The sequence below is a fragment of the Dicentrarchus labrax genome, unplaced genomic scaffold, assembly GCF_905237075.1.
Source record: "Dicentrarchus labrax unplaced genomic scaffold, dlabrax2021, whole genome shotgun sequence".
NCBI classification, from domain to species: domain Eukaryota; kingdom Metazoa; phylum Chordata; class Actinopteri; family Moronidae; genus Dicentrarchus; species Dicentrarchus labrax.
This window is the reverse complement of record NW_026136708.1, coordinates 20,161,009-20,181,105: the sequence shown is the minus strand read 5'-3', so window position 1 is coordinate 20,181,105 and position 20,097 is coordinate 20,161,009. Positions and strand designations below refer to the sequence as shown.

At 38.2% G+C, this 20,097-nt stretch overlaps 1 protein-coding gene and 1 long non-coding RNA gene across 6 annotated transcripts in view; both read left to right on the top strand.

Annotated features, from left to right (window-relative positions):
* The window catches only part of galnt14 (UDP-N-acetyl-alpha-D-galactosamine:polypeptide N-acetylgalactosaminyltransferase 14 (GalNAc-T14)), a 160,339-nt gene that overhangs the window by 113,185 nt on the left and 27,057 nt on the right, over positions 1–20,097 (top strand). The window contains exons 6-8 of the mRNA XM_051409506.1: positions 886–1,007; positions 6,521–6,608; positions 8,566–8,650. Of these exons, the coding sequence (XP_051265466.1) occupies positions 886–1,007; positions 6,521–6,608; positions 8,566–8,650 (295 nt within the window). The remainder of the gene's footprint in view (positions 1–885; positions 1,008–6,520; positions 6,609–8,565; positions 8,651–20,097) is intronic.
* On the top strand, positions 12,043–18,897 carry LOC127368580 (uncharacterized). Of its 5 annotated transcripts, none has more exons than XR_007885850.1 (6): positions 12,043–12,239; positions 13,551–13,712; positions 15,674–15,784; positions 16,335–16,445; positions 16,996–17,106; positions 18,771–18,897. It is a non-coding gene; the product is annotated as an uncharacterized LOC127368580 (long non-coding RNA). The 5 variants fall into 5 exon arrangements; XR_007885851.1 differs by lacking the exon at positions 12,043–12,239 and adding an exon at positions 17,657–17,767 and having other exon boundaries at positions 12,942–13,712; XR_007885847.1 differs by lacking the exon at positions 12,043–12,239 and having other exon boundaries at positions 12,942–13,712.

Sequence of the window (20,097 nt, the reverse complement as noted above, 5' to 3'; positions counted from 1 at the left end):
CATCATTCGTTATAAAATGGATCTTACAGAACATTACAATAACAACCATTCATGTGTATTTTTTCTCCATTTTTGCATTTGTTATTTATTTGCAAATAATGATCTTTTTACTTATATTAGTAAAAAGGTGAGTAAAAAGTTATATAATATTATAATATTATATAATACTTATATGTGAAAACTCACAGCAGGAGGTCAACATTTGCATCTGTTGCCGTTATGATAAATAAACAATCATGTGTTGCCTGTTGTTTCCGATCATATTTCAGACTTGTGAAACCTGAATTTATAATTTGAGTTTATTACAAACAAGTTTCTCGTGTCAAATGCTTCATGACATCTCGTAGGAATCGAGAGAGATATTTTGCTTAAAAACAATGCTTTAGAAATCTTTCAAAACCTCTCTGGAAAAATGTAAAAATCCATAGTTGTCTTACAAAAATCAAAGCACAACATTGTACTTTACTGTCAAACACAACCTCATCTTTATCTGCTTATCAGTAGTGATGGTTCTAGACAATACCATTTCATGCAGAGTTTTCTGTATACCAGACAAAACAAGTGATAGATTTAGGTTATTCCTTCTACATACAGTATGACTCAATCAGAAGGCATTTCTGTTGTCAGTCAAAATAGCTTATTAGCATTAAATGTTGTACTGTAATTGCTTCTTTAATGACAACAGTTGTTCACGAGGCCACAAGGACTGAGAACTACTGGAACATAAGTTCAAACAGATGTGGTAAACATGTTATAAATAGCTGTTTGCCAAAATGAGAAGCAGATCATTATGGAGGGGAGAAATGTTTTATGTGTGTTATAATGGATGAGGTGAAAATGTATGAATCATCCCCTAAAAACACACAATTTCTGCTTGTGACTCAGGACTGATCAGGTCCAGAGTGCGGGGTGCCGATGCTGCAAGGGCCGGGGTCCTCACCTTCCTCGACAGCCACTGTGAGGTCAACAAGGACTGGCTGCCCCCCCTGCTGCAGAGGATCAAACAGGTAGACCACAACACCTGCTCTGGTGTCTACAAACAATATGTGTGCTGCTTCACCATCAAATCCTGGCTCACTTTTCACATGTCCAACCTTGAAGAGGAGTGTGTGTGTGTGTGTGTGTGTGTGTGTGTGTGTGTGTGTGTGTGTGTGTGTGTGTGTGTGTGTGTGTGTGTGTGTGTGTGTGTGTGTGTGTGTGTGTGTGTTATGCTGGTGTGTGAATGGGATCATGAGTGTCAATAACTTCAGGAAGGCCACTTTAAAAATGTGGAGCACTTCACTGCACTACAAAAACGTGTGTGTGTGTGTCGGGAGTGTGTGTGTGTGTGTGTGGGTAGGCGTGTGTGTGATGACTCCTGTGGTCGAGGTGAAATAGTGCCATGGGAGAAAATAGCTGTCGGTCTGATTGCCTCTCATTAAGAAATAAGTGCTGCACTCTCTCCTTCACCCTGCTCCTTCCTTCTGCTCTCCTCTTCTCCTCCTCCTGATCTCCTCTCCTCTCACCTTCTCCTATCACCTTTTCCCACTTGTCAGTTCATCCTCGCTTTTCTCACCTTTTTTTTCTGTCCACTCGTCCTCTCCTTACCTCCCCTTTCTATCTTCATACCTTCTCTTTTTTTTCTTAATGTCACCCTTTCTTCTTTTCCTCTCTCCCTCCATTCTACCTTTCTTTATATCTCTTCTCATCTTATTCTTTTTCCTCCTCCCTGCTCTCACTTTATTTTTCTCTCCTCCAACCTTTTCATAAAAAAATTCTCATTTGATCTTCTCCTGTTTTCTTCTCTCAACTTCGACTCACCTCCTCCCCTGACAACACTCACCTCCTCATGCCATTTCCTGTCACATTGTCTGTCACCTTGCCCCATTTTCTCGTTTATCTTGTGCCTCCCGTCTGATCTTTCCTTCCCTAACCTTACACCTCTTCTACTCTTCTCTTACTTCTCAAATTTTCTGCCCACCTACTCTCTCTTTTCACCTCCCTTTCTTCCCTTTTATCACCTTATTTGACGCCTTTCCTTGAACCTCTTCTCTTTTCTCTTCCTATTTATGTGGTCTTTGTGTCCCCTTTCACATCCTCTAACCGTAACTGCTCTTTACACCTCTCCTCTTTTCTTCTTCTATTTCCTCTTTGCACCTCCTTTCACCTCCATCTGTTCTTCTTTATTACTGCTGTCAGACTGCTGTTCTCTCCTTTTTCCTCTTTTTTTTTTACCACTTATCCTTTCTTGTCTCCTCCTTTTGCCTTTATATTATCCTCTCTGGTTCTCTTTCCTCATGTCCCCTCCACTATTTACTCTTCTCCTTTCCTCTTTTTTTCTCTTCTCTCATTTTGTTGTTCTTCCTTTTACCTCTCCTTGTCTCCTCTCATCATCCTCTCATTCTCCCCACACTTCCTCCTCACCTGTTCTCTCCTCTCTTACACCTCTCCCTTCCCTTTTCTTTTTTCTTACATCATCTCCCTCCTCCCCTACCCTCTATTTACATCTCCTTCCACCTTTTCTTTCCTTTATCACCATACTTGACTTTTCTCCTCACACCCCTCTTCTCTCCTTCTGTCCTTTTTTGTCTTTCCATTTCATCAGTTTCTCACTTGTCTCATCCTTCTCCAATGCATCAAGTGAACAGTTGTTTTGCTGATATTAAAGACCTTTGATCTCCATCTATAGAGGAGCGATCAATAAATAAAATCACAGCAGAGCCTGATCTGATTCCAGCAGCTATACCAACGTCATCCATATTCATACTCACGGTTTAGGGGTGTGTGTCTGTGTGTGAGTGTGCAGGCGAGTCATCTGTCACTGTCTGTCCAGTCACTTTATAGTCATATATTTAGATTTAAATGTATGAGGTATTGATCCAGGTAAACACACCACACACACACACACACACACACACACACACACACACACACAGGCAGAACTGCATACCACTATAAAGTTCTATTCCCTTCAAAATAATTGTCTGTCTCATTGATGGAGAGCTAAAGTCCTGCCCAACTTCCAGGTTCACTTCTGTTCAGCTTGCTTTCATTGCTCATTGTGTTTCACACAGAGGGTTTGTTTTTTCATTCAACATTTTGCTCTTCCCTCCATAATCTCAACTACACTACACTTGTTTCTGCTGCCATGCAGTACCAGCAGGGCACATTGCAATTTTAGCAAAGAAAACAACTATTATTTTACAGTTTCCACTTTGCTTTGATGGCATTTCTATGTTTAAGACTCCTGGAACACGATGTTATCGAACAAACTAATCATTTATTTTATTTTTCAAACTAAGAAAATACAGCTTTCTCATAGAGACACAAACAAATTTAGCTATTCTCTTCTGCATATTGATTCTGTGGAGTATTGATTCAACCTACAGTATGTCCATTGCACCAAAGTGTGTTGCTCTCAACACCCAGGCTGCATTAACTTATAAAAGATAATACCCAAATAGTGCAGTTTTTATGTCATGGTCAAGAGATCCTCCACAAGATGATGGTATCCATGGTTTGTTTAATCACATTACTTATTCACTATTTTATTATTGTATTGTGGGATAGCTAACTCCAGTATATATTAGAAGGTATATACAGTCTCAACCAGTGAGAACTAAAAAACTAACACGTGAAAAAGTGTATAGTGATTGATTGATAATATTGAGTGATGACAGATGTGTCCCCAATGTCCCTTTTCCTGGGAATCATTGTCTAGATAAGTGAGTAAGTAAGTGATATGTTCCACGTTTTAATATCGATAGGACAAATTAGCCTGTGCAGCAAAGGTGCTGTGGTTTAATTAACAAGTGTAAAGCCAAAATTACAGTGTTCACTTGGACTGCCTTATCAAGATAAAACACCCACCCAAAGATAAAGCTGTGTTTTAGAATGATGGATTGAGCTTTGTGATATCAGCTGCAGTCTTCAGAGAGAAACGCAGAGATAATGGTCTTGCATTTAAATATTCATTTCCGAATGTTGCACTTCTTTTTGTTTTCTTTTCTTTTAGTTAAACACTGAGATGGAATATCTTTAGGTCGAGAGTGTCCTGGCCAATAATACTGAGTTACAGACTAACAAAAAAACTCTAGCTCAGCTGCTCTTTCAATAAAATCAAGGAAAAGAATCCCATAAAATAAGCCATCCCCGAAATGATTAAAAGTTTTCGCAGTATAAAATTATTCACTAGCAGTGTAACATCTGAAAGTGCAGCTTGAAGGCACTTTGTACCAACTGAATCATTGTTGTCATACTGAATAATGTTCAGTAAAGAACTATGTAATTCAGCACCAATGCAGGAGACATGCATGAAGGATGATGATGATGATGATGCAGTATGTTTGGGGGGTCAGTTTTCCTCTCAGCTCAGTCATCAAATGTTCTCATTTCAAAGCAGGTGGAAAAAAAGAAGAAATGGCTGAAATTAAGAAACTGCTCCCAAGCGATTTGAAAATAACACTCATCCAATTACAACAGTAATGTCGTGAATGCTTCACCCTGAGTGCTGCACAGTGTCATTACCGTAACAGCTATTAAAGCAGGCGCAGTGCTTTGTAATGTGGCTGGAGCTGTAGAGGGATGCAGCCTGCGTCCCCTTGCACTGACCCTGCAGCTAATGGTCCAGAACCGCTCCACCTGCTCTGTAATATCACTGGCTGAAGACGCATCCAGCCGTTTGACCAAACTAATAGAGGGACACTCCATGATTTAACAGGGGCTTCAAGTCTGGCATGCTGGTGTGTGTGTGTGTGTGTGTGTGTGTGTGTGTGTGTGTGTGTGTGTGTGTGTGATTTCTGTACTTTTATCCTTGTAAAAAGTAAATGGTGCCATCAAGGTAGAAATATGAGGGAAATCAAGTGCAGACATTTTGCCAGTTCTCACTTTTACAAGGGTTTAGGACTCTATTTATGGGTTAAGGAGGCAATAACTAAGCTAAATCCATAAGAGTCTTATGGCCTTATGGATGATTGAACCCAAAGAAGCGGTATTGGCAGAAAAAAAAGTTATTTCCTGGCAGTTACAGGCATCAATATTTTATCATTTTTTCACTTGTATACATCCTGTGTGTAAGTCACTGAGAATATGTGAAGTTTAGGAAACAAACAAGACTAGGCCTACATATCAACCCCCTTTGTGATTGGATGAAGTGGGAACGGGATAACAGAGAACAGGAAATTTGCTTATTTGTTTTCTTTCTGAGATTGAAATGAGATATCTAAAGTCTATGCATTAGCTTGAGTCAAGCCATGTTGCGCTTAGCTTACCAGCTACCCTGGCTCTCCCCCAAAAACGTATAAAAAAAGTATAAATTTGTACTTTTAGGGTCCGTTAGAAGTTGTCATTCAAAGTGCTATTGTGTTGTTGTAATTATTCACAACACTGTAGGTCTTGTTCTGCGAAACAGATACAGGCACATGATGTAAACTGAAGAGCTGTGTCAGCATTTAACAAAAGTGCATCATCTGCAAAGTGGAGCGAAGAAGAAAATGATGCTAGGTGAATACCACAAGCAGGAACCCTTGGGGAACAACAAACCGATCACACAAATCAGAGGAACATACTTTACCGTGTGCTGAGATTTTTGGCTTTAAAACATAACTTTCCAGACCTTACACTACACTATCTAGCTTAAATGTAACTTCCAGCTATACATATATTGTAGGTTCTACCTTGCTAGTTTACCCAAGTGGCAGTTTATTTGAATGTGCAGGGTGAACAGTTTGTCTTATTACTTAGCTTGTTTGGCCTCACGCTGAATTTCAGTCCCATTCAGGCATTGTGAACTTTACAAATTATCATGTATGTATAAAGAATTCTCAACATTTCTGGGCCTGTTTTTCCCAGCAAAATCAATTTCATGGACCCTGTAGTTGTTTACCATCAGGCCAACGAGGTGTTAGGACTTTAGTGACCTTAATATATTAGTTCTGATCTTGTTTCCTTACAGCAAATATCTCTAACACTAATAAAATGAAAACCCTCTCAAAAGAAAACCCTCACAACTATTACATTTTGCCAGTGCTTATATGCATTGCCTCTATTCACGCTGTTATTCTTTTTTTTTTTTTTCAGCTCCGTCCTGATGAATTCTTATTTCATTTGGAAGTGTATTCAGTATTTTTTTATTTTCATATGGCTCAACAGTCTGACACTAATGCCAGTAAAGTGAATAAAATGGAGCTGAATTGAGATGAAGAGAAGTAGAGGTCACTCTCACCTCACTAAATGTCCTGTGTGCATGACTGGTGCTGAATGGCTGAAATTCCTTTTAATGTGGTACAATATAATGACCTTGGAATATACAGTCTGTTTCACACATGCACTCAGATTGGATTGAAAAATTAATTCATTCCAATGGAACTTGATGGTGTGCACACAGAAACACATTCACCTTTTCAATCGTTTTTTCTTTCTGCTATTCTGTGTGGCGTTTTCCTTTTTCAAGATTTATGGTCTGCTTTTTGTTTCTTTCTTTCTGTTATTTCTATATGCTTCATAGCCCTAATTCAGCATGATTGTGTGTGTTTGTGTCCAGGACCCAACCCGTGTGGTCAGCCCAGTCATAGACATCATCAACATGGACACTTTTGCATATGTGGCGGCCTCTGCTGATCTCCGTGGAGGTATGGAAATACACTACGTCTTCTATCTACACAATAAAAATGACAGATGATGACAGACAGGCTTCCTGATTTATGAAGCAGTTCTTCATTATGAACCACAAACAAGAACACTTTTGAGGCTTTCGTTTCTAGCAATGACCCTCCGTCTGAGATCCCACATGAGACAATAAGTACTATAGTCAGTTGGGAACAAATCAACATATATACTAAATTCATCCAATATTGACCTTGAATCCTGAGGAGAATAATACAGTGTATTACACTGTATCTACAAAGTGTAATCTTTAGCCTCTGCTCACCAAAATTTTATTCTTGGTGATTGAATATGTCAAAATACACCTTGCTATACATCAAAGTTGACTTCTTTTCCATTTTTATCTACAGAGTCTGATAGAAAGAAGATCTTCATTATATTGTTGCTCATTTTTGTACAGAAGATTCACTACAAAACATGGGAAACTGCATTGTTTTTCACTATTTCTTTGTATTTGAAAACAAATCCTTAATGTCTAATATTAGGGGATAATAATAGAAATAAGTCTAGGAGTTCATCGTTTTCACCCTGGCAAAATCTGACATAACGTATTTTACAAATGTATTAGAAATCTGACAGCACACCAAACAAGCAAAAACATTTCATGTCCATCATAGCCTGAAGTGCTTCATCTGTCAGTCACCTGTCACTGTCACTGCAAAAAATAAATAAGACATTTTACTTCCAAAATCCCAGATGCCAGGATTGCTTCTCCCGCTGCAGACACAGCTATAACAAAGTCAGGGAGTGCATTTAAATGTAGGATATCTACAAGTTTATACTCATCCATTATATCAGAGGTTGGTGTCATCTTTAAGACTTCTTATATGCCAGAATCTCATCTGTTTGAAAACACTAGTTCAAGTGTAATTCTTTGAAATGTGGCCTTGAAAATCTGAAACCAGGAAACCACTAATAGCAGTAAAAGTGGACCACAGATTGATGATGCAGAGTGTAGAATCTGCGGAGGGTCTTTCCTTTTAGCTCAACAATATAGATGAGCTGAAACCAAATGGCCTGATAATGGATCAGAACAATACACAACTGTGTTCTCCACTCGTCTCTGTCATCCCTCACTTTTTCTGAAGCCAATCTCTCCTAAGAGCTACACAGTCCGTCTCTCTTTCCATTAGTCCGTCTTATTCCAATCTTCTTCTCTTGGTAACAGCGATCCGCCAATCAATGCTGATAATAGCCCTGTCCATGGCTCTCTCTATCTCTTTCTCTCTCCCATACATGCACACACCCACATCCACAAACACACACACACACACACACACACACACACACACACACACACACATAGACAGACAGAGGGAATCAATGGCGGTAGCTGGGCTCACAAAGGACATTTTAATTATAGATGAAGCTGTCTCTCATAACATAAAAAAAGATGGTTATAAGATGGACTTTATTTGATCCAGACACACACACACACACACACACACACACACACACACACATGTTGAAGTGTATACACACATACACACTCACAAATGGGGGTATAAGAGTGCTGTGGCAGCAGCTCCTTGGCCTGCTGGACTGCCTTATCAGCAAACACACACCTTCATAAGCCAACACATGTGCACACTCACACATGTTTACTTGCTTGTATCCACACATACTGAAACAGATTTGAATATATACTGAGTGTTTCTATACATATTCGGAGCATTTTTCATCATTTTATCAGCAAAGGGAAATATAGCTCAGTGTGTGCTTTCATTATTTGTCGTAATACGAAAGCAGAATACAAAATCAGTCTGCACACGTGTAAGTCTACTGTAATTCGAGTCCATCGTGGTGTTTCACTACTGTTTCCTTCCTCGTACAGCGTTTATCTTAATGTCGTAAAGCTTGGGTACAGTACAGTATCTCTTTATATACAGTGTCATGTATTTGTATATACCTTTTCTCTTTCAGGTTTTGATTGGAGTCTCCATTTTAAATGGGAGCAGCTGTCACCTGAACAGAGAGCTCGCCGGACCGACCCGACCCAGCCAATCAAGTAACCCACAAACACACACACACACACACACACACACACACACACAAGCTTACAGTATAATGTCAATACACATATACACACCAGACACACACACCAGGGACTTAAGAAAGTGTAAAAGTAGAAAAACAGAGAAGAGAGGACAAAGGAATGAGAAGGTAGGAAAAAGAGGTGGAGGAGGAGAGCAGGAGCATACCCAGGAAAGCCGGACCAAAAGAAGAGCTGACACTGTACAATCAGCTGCTATTGCTTTCATATAAAACCTCAAGCTCGTCCCCTGGAGGGGTCTATGGTGTTAAATGCCGAATTGTAGTCAATGAACAGCAATCTCACACAGCTCCCTTTCTTGTCCAGATGGGATAGGAATGTGTGGAAGATGTGTGCTATAGTGTCTTCTGTCTTTCTTCGACTGAGTTTATTTCAAGATTCGGATTATATTTAAACAGAAACATCCGATTTTATGACGAGCAGGTACAGTACTTGTGTAAAAAAGAAAACTTGTCAGTGTCTTTGAATTCCTTGCCTTGCTTTAAGTTGTTTTTGGTGTGCATAAGCTTCTGGACCAATTTTCATCCTAGTTTTGGAGCAATTTTCATCTTTTTACTTTTTGGCTTCTTACCCAGAGTTGTAAAGAGATGCTTTTTTTGTTTTGTATGCATGGACTAGTATCTGTTACTGTTAAGGATTCCAGGTTCCCCATAGCTTCATGTTGCCAAAAGACAGTTAAGTGTTATAGAGCAAATAAACAGCAAACACAAGTCAGATTATTATAAATGTATCAATCTAAATTGTCAGATGCTCCCAGATGAATGATTTTTCAACATTACATCTGACTATATACAGTAGGTCTATACTGTATATATAGTTTATCTGGTTCTGCACATTTATGGGTCACATTTTAAACCCCATTATCAGTGATAATATGATAAAACATATATTTACAATGCATCATACAAAATGTTTACAATTAAATTACTGTACTTGTGATACGTGAACGTGATGTATAAAAACAAATTTTCCAAATGGCTCTAGCATATAATTTGATATGAATATAGCAGGAAGAAGACACACAATCATGGCTTATAATAACAAAGCATAAAAATAGAAATAAACCTGGAGAGATGATAAATACAATGTCACACGTACTGTGGCTGTGGTGGTTAATTGCAGTGCTGACAATCAGTAACAAATGTGCCCCCCCTCCGGTTTGACCTGATCTTGCTGCAGCGCCCCATGCTGGGCTGTGCTGAAAGACTTTATTTGCTGAAAGTTTACATAAAATCAAATCATCAGTGCCTGACAAATTGTTTGCTTTGCAGAGATGAACAAACAAACAAAAGAAGGCAGATGAGCCAGAGCCTTAAACACACACGCGCCACACACACACACACACACACACACACACACACACACACACACAGAGTTATAAATAATAAACTTTGGCACTGTTCCTTCTTCATAAGTCAGATTGGTGGCAGGAACCCAGATTTACTGCTGTGCCAACTTGAGACTGTGTGACTTAGTGCATGTGGTTTTTTTAGTTTTTAGTGGAGGTAGAGTGTTTAACACTTACAGATGGACGGGTGGTGATGTCCCTGTGTGTGCGTGTGTATGTCTGTGTCTGTGTGTTTGTGTGACACTGAGATACATTTAGAGAGATAGAGCGCACCTTGTTTATTATGATGGTCTGTCTCTACCTGGATGTCAGTGTGCTGCTGCGGTCTGTGTAATGTCAACCTGCAGGGGCTTGACTGAGTCACTGTGTCTATCTGGAAACACACACGTATACACATATATAAAGTATACTTGTGAGGACCTTCGTGGACATAATGCATTCCCTAACCTCCAACCTTCACTTTAACCATTGCAGCTGTACTATATACTGGAACTGTTGCTGTTAAATAAATTGAGTAAAAGACAGACATTTGCAATTTGCCCCTCATGTGTTTCAATAAAACCGTTATATTGGTACACTGGGGTTGCCAGTGCAACGTCACCAGACACCGCGCTGGCCAGTCACATATGTACGAGCACACGTTCGTGGTAGACTGCTTTGTAACATTAGCAGCAACAGTTTCCAGGACTCAAGACTGACTGTTACCATCATTAAATAAAGTTGTAAAATCCTGTTTCATGGTATCATAACCACTGTCTGTGGAGTGTTTTGGTGTCCGATAAGCCATGAAACCTGTCAGGTAAAACAGCCTTCAGAGATCAGTCCTCACAGAGATAGAAATACAAGAGCACACACACATCTCATATTTATTTGGCATATCATTTTATGTTAATTTCAGTTTCAGTATACGCATACTTACATACCTTTAAACACACAGGACTAACTGAGCTTGAAAAACCTTTTATGTGCTTCCACCCACATACAGACACACAGTCACAAACACAGAGGGCAATTTGCAGTGTTGACGGCAGGATCATTGTTGATGAATAGAGGGTATTTGATGACACGCGTTGGCCGTCAGCTATTCACTCGTCACATTGTCCAGACTACGATTCCAAGGTTTTCCCCTATCATTATACGGCTTAGGTGCAGTGCCTAAGCTGTAAAATCATGGCTGAAATCACATATTGTGAAAGTCTATGAGGAGGAATCATCTACCAATCATTCTGCTACAATGTCGGGTAAGAACTGGTTGATTACTGATGTACAATGATAATCACAGCTAGTTCACGTTTGCTACAGCCAGTGCTGTTGTACTCGAATCTAGTCTCATTGGTACTTGCACACAGATTTGTCTCGGACTTAGCCATTGGTCTTGCCAAATGGTTAGTCTCAACCGAGTCGAGCAATATATGATGTTTGTTTTATATCTGAAGTGACTTCCTCCTTCAAAACAAAACCACTGATGAAGCGTGCATGTTGAGAAAACAGGCATCCATCTAGAAAGGGCATTGACATTGGCTGCCTGGATACCATGGTTACCAGGCAGCCAACCAATGTCACTTGCAATCGTATGCCTGTCTGCCAAAGCTCATCTCACTGGCAATGGCAAAATCTTCTTTTTTCTGTCTCAGTATTTACTCAGTCTCTCTCATTTGGACTATTGGGTCTTGACTTGTTCTCGCCCCTCTTTGGACTCAGTTTTGACTCGGTCTCGACTAGTCCTGTGATTCAACCTTTGATTGCGTGTGTGTGTGTGTGTGTGTGTGTGTGTGTGTGTTGGCATTCATCACGTCCTGGGGACAACAAACTGTTTACACAGTCACGTCATGGGGACCTCTAACAGTATGGGGACGAAAAATGAGGTCCCCTAAAGGGAAACTCTTTTAAATGAATGCAGGAGTCTATCTGAAGGTGCCTGTGTGGTTTTTAGCTTTGGCCCATTGGGCATGTTTTCCAGTTAGTGTGTGTGTGTGAACGGGGCATGCTTGCGCCCCTTACTGTATGAGCTGGTAAGGCACTCACCGTTCCACACACACAGATCTTCCAAATATGGTATGTTACCGCCCACTTCCTGGTCCCCATTAAGAAGGATTTTAGGAGCAAACACAATTTTCAGTGTTTAAAGGGAGCATCGCAAAGGCCCTTCAATTAAAGATGTTTGTCACATAAAAAGAGGAACTACAACACCACAAGGTAAGCAATATTATCTTATTTACTTACTTGCTATAATCATTATTTGTATAGATGACCATTTTAAACCACTAATGAGGTTAATTAGTGTTAATTAGTTAGTAGGATAGCTAGTTAGCTTTAATTAGCAACAGAAGGCTAGTGTAACTAGCAAATTTACAATGTTTTACTAACAATGTTTTTAGCTTTCCCTGAAAGCTACTGTTAGTTGTTACATGATGGATGGATTCTGTGCATTTCTAGGAGTTTATACCAACTAAAAAAAGTGAAATATTTTTCAGTGTGTAACAGAGAAATTTAAAATACATTTCCAGGTAAGGAATTTAGTAATATATAGAGGTGTAACTTAATCCTAGGTATATATAGGTGAGATATATTATAGAAAAATTGTAAAGAGATGTTTTGATGATTTAAAGCAAGCTGTCCATGTTAAGAGAAAGTGCATCTGGACAGGTATTTTTGGGACCTGAGCTTGACAAGGCTGCAATTTGATGTTTGTATCTTTAAAGTGACTAGTGAAGTGATTCCACATGCCTCCTCTACATAAATGGGTCCTGATTGATTATACTACCTGAAAAAAGTAAACTTAGCTTACTTATAATTATTAATATTATTTTATTATTAAAAATGAATAATTTAGAATAGGGCATGGCAAGAAGGGAAGGCATCTGACACTGAGCCGACAGGAAAGGGCGAGTATGGGAAAAAAGTTATAGAGCTAAGCCTCTGAACACCCACACAGTTTTTTCAGTTTATCTTGCTGATTATTAGTCTTCTTGGGACTGTATGGGTGTGTATACTGTGATTGATTGACATCTTCCTGAGTCTTCTGTCAGCTTTGTTACACCTGTTAGGGCAGGACAAAATATACCTTCACCATTCGTATTGGAGATTTAGATTTGTGACCTCATGGAGTTTCATCAAAGCTTAAGCCCACCCTAAACCTGAGCAGAGGTCTAATCAGCCATAATAACTGAAAACACCTGTGTGGATGTTCACTTAGAGCCTCTAATTGTATTGTAATAGAACTAAAGCCAAAGCTGTCTCATTAAACATTTCTCTGCAGTTTTAAATGCCACCAAGGTCAGTCCTCTTAAGGATGCCCTTCAGCATGTTCACTTCATATACATATTGAAAATGATTTTGAGACATTTAATTGCAAAACTTCAGGATGCATTAGATAAGCTTAGGTCAATAAAGCTGCCATCAAATGCACTAATAATTGGCAATTGTGTTTTTAGGACATATTGCCACAGACTAATTAACATTTGTAATGTCCTGTTTTTTTTGAAAATGTATTACTTTGTCTTACAGGACGTGGTGTATTTGCCCTATCTTCATTCTTCAAAGGAGATTTTGTACTGGAATACAGAGGAGACATGATAGATGATGCAGAATCTCAAAGGAGAAGGTGCATTTATCACTCATCATGTGTTGCATTCATGCTTCATTCAAGTGGAGAGGGAGAACATGGTGGTAAGATTTTACATTACACCTAAACTATACTCCTTATGCTAAACCATAATAATCTCCTTACACTTAGGTCATAGTTAAAATGAAGGCACTGATTGTGTTGTATACAGTTGAAACCAGAAGTTTACATACACTATAAAAAGACGCATACGCTTTTTTTTCTCACTGTCGGACATGAAATCAGACAATCACTTTTCCTGTTTTAGGTCTGTTAGGATTACCAAAATTATTTCTATCTGCTAAATGCCAGAATAATGAGAGAAGGATTTTTTAGACAATTTTTTATTACTTTCTTCAAAGTCAGAAGTTTACATACACTAAGAATACTATGCCTTTAAACAATTTGGGAAAGCCCAGATGATGATGTCATGTCTTTGGAAGCTTCTGATAGGTTTATTGACAACATTTGAGTTAATTAGAGACACACCTGTGGATGTATTTTAAGGCACACCTGAAACACACTGCTTCTTTGTGTAATATCATGGGAAAGTCAAAAGAAATCAGCCAAGATATCAGGAAGAGAATTGTGGACTTGCACAAGTCTGGTTCATCCTTGGGTGTAATTTCCAGATGCCTGAAGGTGCCATGTTCATCTGTTCAAACAATTATACGCAAGTATAAACACCATGGGAATGTCCAGCCATCATACCGCTCAGGAGACGGGTTCTGTGTCCCAGAGTTGAACGTGCTTTGGTCCGAAATGTGTATATCAACCAACAGATGATGCTGCCATCCCTTTATTTCACAGTTGGGATGGTGTTCTCAGGCTTGCAAGCTTCCCCCTTTTTCCTCCAAACTTAACGATGGTCATTATGGCCAAACAGTTTGATTTTAGTTTCGTCAGACCACAGGACATGTCTCCAAAAACTAAGGTCTTTGTCCCTGTGTGCATTTGCAAACTGTAATCTGGCTTTCCCTATGTGTCTTTTGGAGTAATGGCTTCTTCCTGACAGAGTGACCTTTCAGCCCATGTCGGTACAGTACTAGTTTCACTGTGGATAAAGACACACTCTTACCAGCTTCAGCCAGCATCTTCACAAGGTCTTTTGCTTTTGTTCTTGGGTTGATATGCACATTTCGGACCAAAGCACGTTCAACTCTGGGACACAGAACCCGTCTCCTTCCTGAGTGGTATGATGGCTAGACACTGCCATGGTGTTTATACTTGCGTATAATTATTTGAACAGATGAACGTGGCACCTTCAGGCATCTGGAAATTGCACCCAAGGATGAACCAGACTTGTGCAAGTCCACAATTCTCTTCCTGATATCTTGGCTGATTTCTTTAGACTTTCCCATGATGTTACACAAAGAAGCAGTGCGTTTCAGGTGTGCCTTACAATACATCCACAGGTGTGTGTCTCTAATTAACTCAAATGTTGTCAATAAACCTATCAGAAGCTTCCAAAGACATGACATCATCATCTGGGCTTTCCCAAATTGTTTAAAGGCATAATAATCTTAGTGTATGTAAACTTCTGACTTTGAAGAAAGTAATAAAAAAATGTTCTAAAAAAATCCTTCTCTCATTATTCTGGCATTTAGCAAATAGAAATAATTTTGGTAATCCTAACGGACCTAAAACAGGAAAAGTGATTGTCTAATTTCATGTCAGACAGTGAGGAAAAAAGAGCATATGTGTCTTTTTATACAGTGTATGTAAACTTCTGGTTTCAACTGTACATATGTTATGATGGTAATCTATTGTGAATCAGAAGTCCCTAGCAGTTTTATGTAATGCATCTAGAAAGCTGATGGTAATGGGATATTCAGGACAGATTTTAATGGTTGATGGAGGAGGAGGAAATATTGAATTTGATGATTTTGTCGTTGAAGTTTCGTGCCTGTTGGCTTGAACTTAACTTTAGAAATTTGATATTAAGAACATACATTAGTGTAATTAAATATTATGCAGTGATAACATCGGACTTAAACTTGTTTTTCATATTTTGAAATGTTTGCAGATGACCATGAATGCAGCTGATGCTGTCATTCCTGTGGAAAGCTCCCAGCATGCTGTCTTGTTAGAGACGCAGATGACTGAAACTTTGAGTCCATGAGACACTAATCAACAGGTACATTCATGTTTAGCACTTAAACTTTACTCCTAGAATATTTCTAACTCACCGTTTGTTGCTTTTTATGCCCTTTAAGCAGGTAAATAAGCTGTTTTTTTAAATGCATCTAGAAACATAATGGTAATAGGATATTCAGGACAGATTTTAATGTTCATAGGGATGTTACTTTTGATTAAATATCACTCTATTCTGGGACATTCACGACGTCCCCATAGCACATCTTACATCAGTGTATGAATAGAAACTGTGTGTTAAGTATCTGACAACCTAGAGACTTGGTCTAGCATTGGTCCCCATAAGGAACCACGACATGGTGTGTGATATGTCCCCACTAAGCTTGTTTATTCAATATGTGTGAAAACAGGCAGAGGTTGATGGAGGAGGAGGGAATATTGAATTTGATGATTTTGTCGTTGAAGTTTCGTGCCTGTTGGCTTGAATTTAACTTTAGAAATTTGTCATTAAGAACATGCATTAGTGTAACTAAATATTATGCAGTGATAACATCGGACTTAAACTTGTTTTTCATATTTTGAAATGTTTGCAGATGACCATGAATGCAGCTGATGCTGTCATTCCTGTGGAAAGCTCCCAGCATGCTGTCTTGTTAGAGACGCAGATGACTGAAACTTTGAGTCCATGAGACACTAATCAACAGGTACATTCATGTTTAGCACTTAAACTTTACTCCTAGAATATTTCTAACTCACCGTTTGTTGCTTTTTATGCCCTTTAAGCAGGTAAATAAGCTGTTTTTTTAAATGCATCTAGAAACATAATGGTAATAGGATATTCAGGACAGATTTTAATGTTCATAGGGATGTTACTTTTGATTAAATATCACTCTATTCTGGGACATTCACGACGTCCCCATAGCACATCTTACATCAGTGTATGAATAGAAACTGTGTGTTAAGTATCTGACAACCTAGAGACTTGGTCTAGCATTGGTCCCCATAAGGAACCACGACATGGTGTGTGATATGTCCCCACTAAGCTTGTTTATTCAATATGTGTGAAAACAGGCAGAGGTTGATGGAGGAGGAGGGAATATTGAATTTGATGATTTTGTCGTTGAAGTTTTGTGCCTGTTGGCTTGAATTTAACTTTAGAAATTTGTCATTAAGAACATGCATTAGTGTAACTAAATATTATGCAGTGATAACATCGGACTTAAACTTGTTTTTCATATTTTGAAATGTTTGCAGATGACCATGAATGCAGCTGATGCTGTCATTCCTGTGGAAAGCTCCCAGCATGCTGTCTTGTTAGAGACGCAGATGACTGAAACTTTGAGTCCATGAGACACTAATCAACAGGTACATTCATGTTTAGCACTTAAACTTTACTTCTAGAATATTTCTAACTCACCGTTTGTTGCTTTTTATGCCCTTTAAGCAGGTAAATAAGCTGTTTTTTTAAATGCATCTAGAAACATAATGGTAATAGGATATTCAGGACAGATTTTAATGTTCATAGGGATGTTACTTTTGATTAAATATCACTCTATTCTGGGACATTCACGACGTCCCCATAGCACATCTTACATCAGTGTATGAATAGAAACTGTGTGTTAAGTATCTGACAACCTAGAGACTTGGTCTAGCATTGGTCCCCATAAGGAACCACGACATGGTGTGTGATATGTCCCCACTAAGCTTGTTTATTCAATATGTGTGAAAACAGGCAGAGGTTGATGGAGGAGGAGGGAATATTGAATTTGATGATTTTGTCGTTGAAGTTTTGTGCCTGTTGGCTTGAATTTAACTTTAGAAATTTGTCATTAAGAACATGCATTAGTGTAACTAAATATTATGCAGTGATAACATCGGACTTAAACTTGTTTTTCATATTTTGAAATGTTTGCAGATGACCATGAATGCAGCTGATGCTGTCATTCCTGTGGAAAGCTCCCAGCATGCTGTCTTGTTAGAGACACAGATGACTGAAACTTTGAGTCCATGAGACACTAATCAACAGGTACATTCATGTTTAGCACTTAAACTTTACTCCTAGAATATTTCTAACTCACCGTTTGTTGCTTTTTATGCCCTTTAAGCAGGTAAATAAGCTGTTTTTTTAAATGCATCTAGAAACATAATGGTAATAGGATATTCAGGACAGATTTTAATGTTCATAAGGATGTTACTTTTGATTAAATATCACTCTATTCTGGGACATTCACGACGTCCCCATAGCACATCTTACATCAGTGTATGAATAGAAACTGTGTGTTAAGTATCTGACAACCTAGAGACTTGGTCTAGCATTGGTCCCCATAAGGAACCACGACATGGTGTGTGATATGTCCCCACTAAGCTTGTTTATTCAATATGTGTGAAAACAGGCAGAGGTTGATGGAGGAGGAGGGAATATTGAATTTGATGATTTTGTCGTTGAATTTTCGTGCCTGCTTGAATTTAACATTAGAAATTTGTCATTAAGAACATGCAGTAGTGTAAATAAATACTAAGCAGCGATTACATCAAATTGAACACTTGTTTTTCATATTTATGTTTACAATTACAATATTTTAGATGTAGTTATATTTTAAGGCTGTCTTTCAAACGTAAAAAAAAGTCAATGTTTTGCCTAAACTTACAAATCGCAAATGTTGTAAATTTGATTTGTCCTAATTATTCAGATTCATTTTCAAGGTATATTTTGTGACAGCACAAACGGTGTGTTTGCAGACAAAGGAATATTATCTATGTTCAGAAGTATAAACATTCACCAAGTCAGACTTCAGTTTCAAAATATTTTCTTGTGTTTAGACTTTTGCTGTTTTTAGGACCATTTGTTAACATCACTACTCCAAATATTTAAGTGTGTGAGAAAAGTATAATATAACATTTGCAATTAAGTGGTTGATTAACACTGTAGGAATTTTAAACAATTTTAATTGTATTGTCATAATATAGTACACTGGGATTGTGTTCAGTTCCAAGGATATATGTCTAAGTAACTTCTTTTTTGTCCTTAGATGAAAGGCACAGATGTTGAAGATTCAAATGAAGTATCCGACTCTATACAAGTTTGTATTGTTGCTTTCAGTTTTGTCTTGAGAGAACGCAAATGAGCAGGACTCAATAAAAAGTTTAAATGTATAATTTAAATGAGAGTTTGACTTCTTGAACTAAGGAAATTATTTTTTACTATGAAGTAATGCAGCAAACAACACAGACAAACATGAATACTAGTTTTAGGGTTGTTGAGTATTCTGTGACTGAGAAGTACAATATTCCACAGTTTCTGGGTAGTTGACTGTGGTTAAAGATAAGAACCATGTGAGACGTAAAAACGAAGAAAAACCCTTACAGTGAAATTAAGGTTGAAAAGTTTGATGGGTGAGACAACAATTTAGTAATTCACTACTAAATTCTTGGTACTTAAGTGACCCCTGATATCAAGATTAAGTTAGAACAATGTCTCTAGTATAAATGATATGTAAATCATTTGATTCCCATTTGTATAACAAATTGTATGTTTACCCTGTTTTCGCTATAAATAAAAACTAAAAAAGTATATTGGTTCTGGAATAAATAATGTTATTGTGTTATGTACAGTACTTTTGTGCAGTTTGGTTTACAATGTGGAATTGTGATTCACAACAGTATCCAACCCTACTTAAGAATCCTCTTATATTACCACAAACCACGAGCACAGTAGTTCTCAAAGCTTAAAATACACATTTTCTTTAGTGAAAATATCCTAATGACACACTTTCTGCATTAATTTTGGTGCTGCTAAAGTAGATTATATCATTTGCATTATTGTGGTTTAATTCTAGTATTTGGTCTGATGCCTGTGGATAGCAGCTTGATAACTTTATGAAAAATCTATTATTAAAGACATAACCTGGTTGGTAGAGGACAGCTCCATTGCAGCTTCATAGCAGTTTACAGTACGAAGGAATCACAAAGTGGTTATATTATGCACTGCCATTGTTGTAGTGAACCTTGTGATCAAAGAAGACAGGTAAAATGCAATAATCTGAGGATTATATCACTTAAGCTTGTTGTTTTACCATGGTCCCCAGTAATCAATTGGAAATCTGTGTAAATTATGCAAATTATATTTAAATGAGGTCCCCCACAAACATGTTTACTGGATTTTACATAGGTCCCCAGTTAGCATGATGAAAACCTTACTTCATCAATTCAGATATTTGAAGTCGTGTATGAGCTAACCAACCAATGGTGAGTGTGCCTGATTTTTTTCATACCTCTAGAACCTCTAGAAAGGGTGGTCCCCGCAAGTGATGATCAGAAATTTGGTCCCCATTGCAAATGGTAACCAGTATGTGTGTG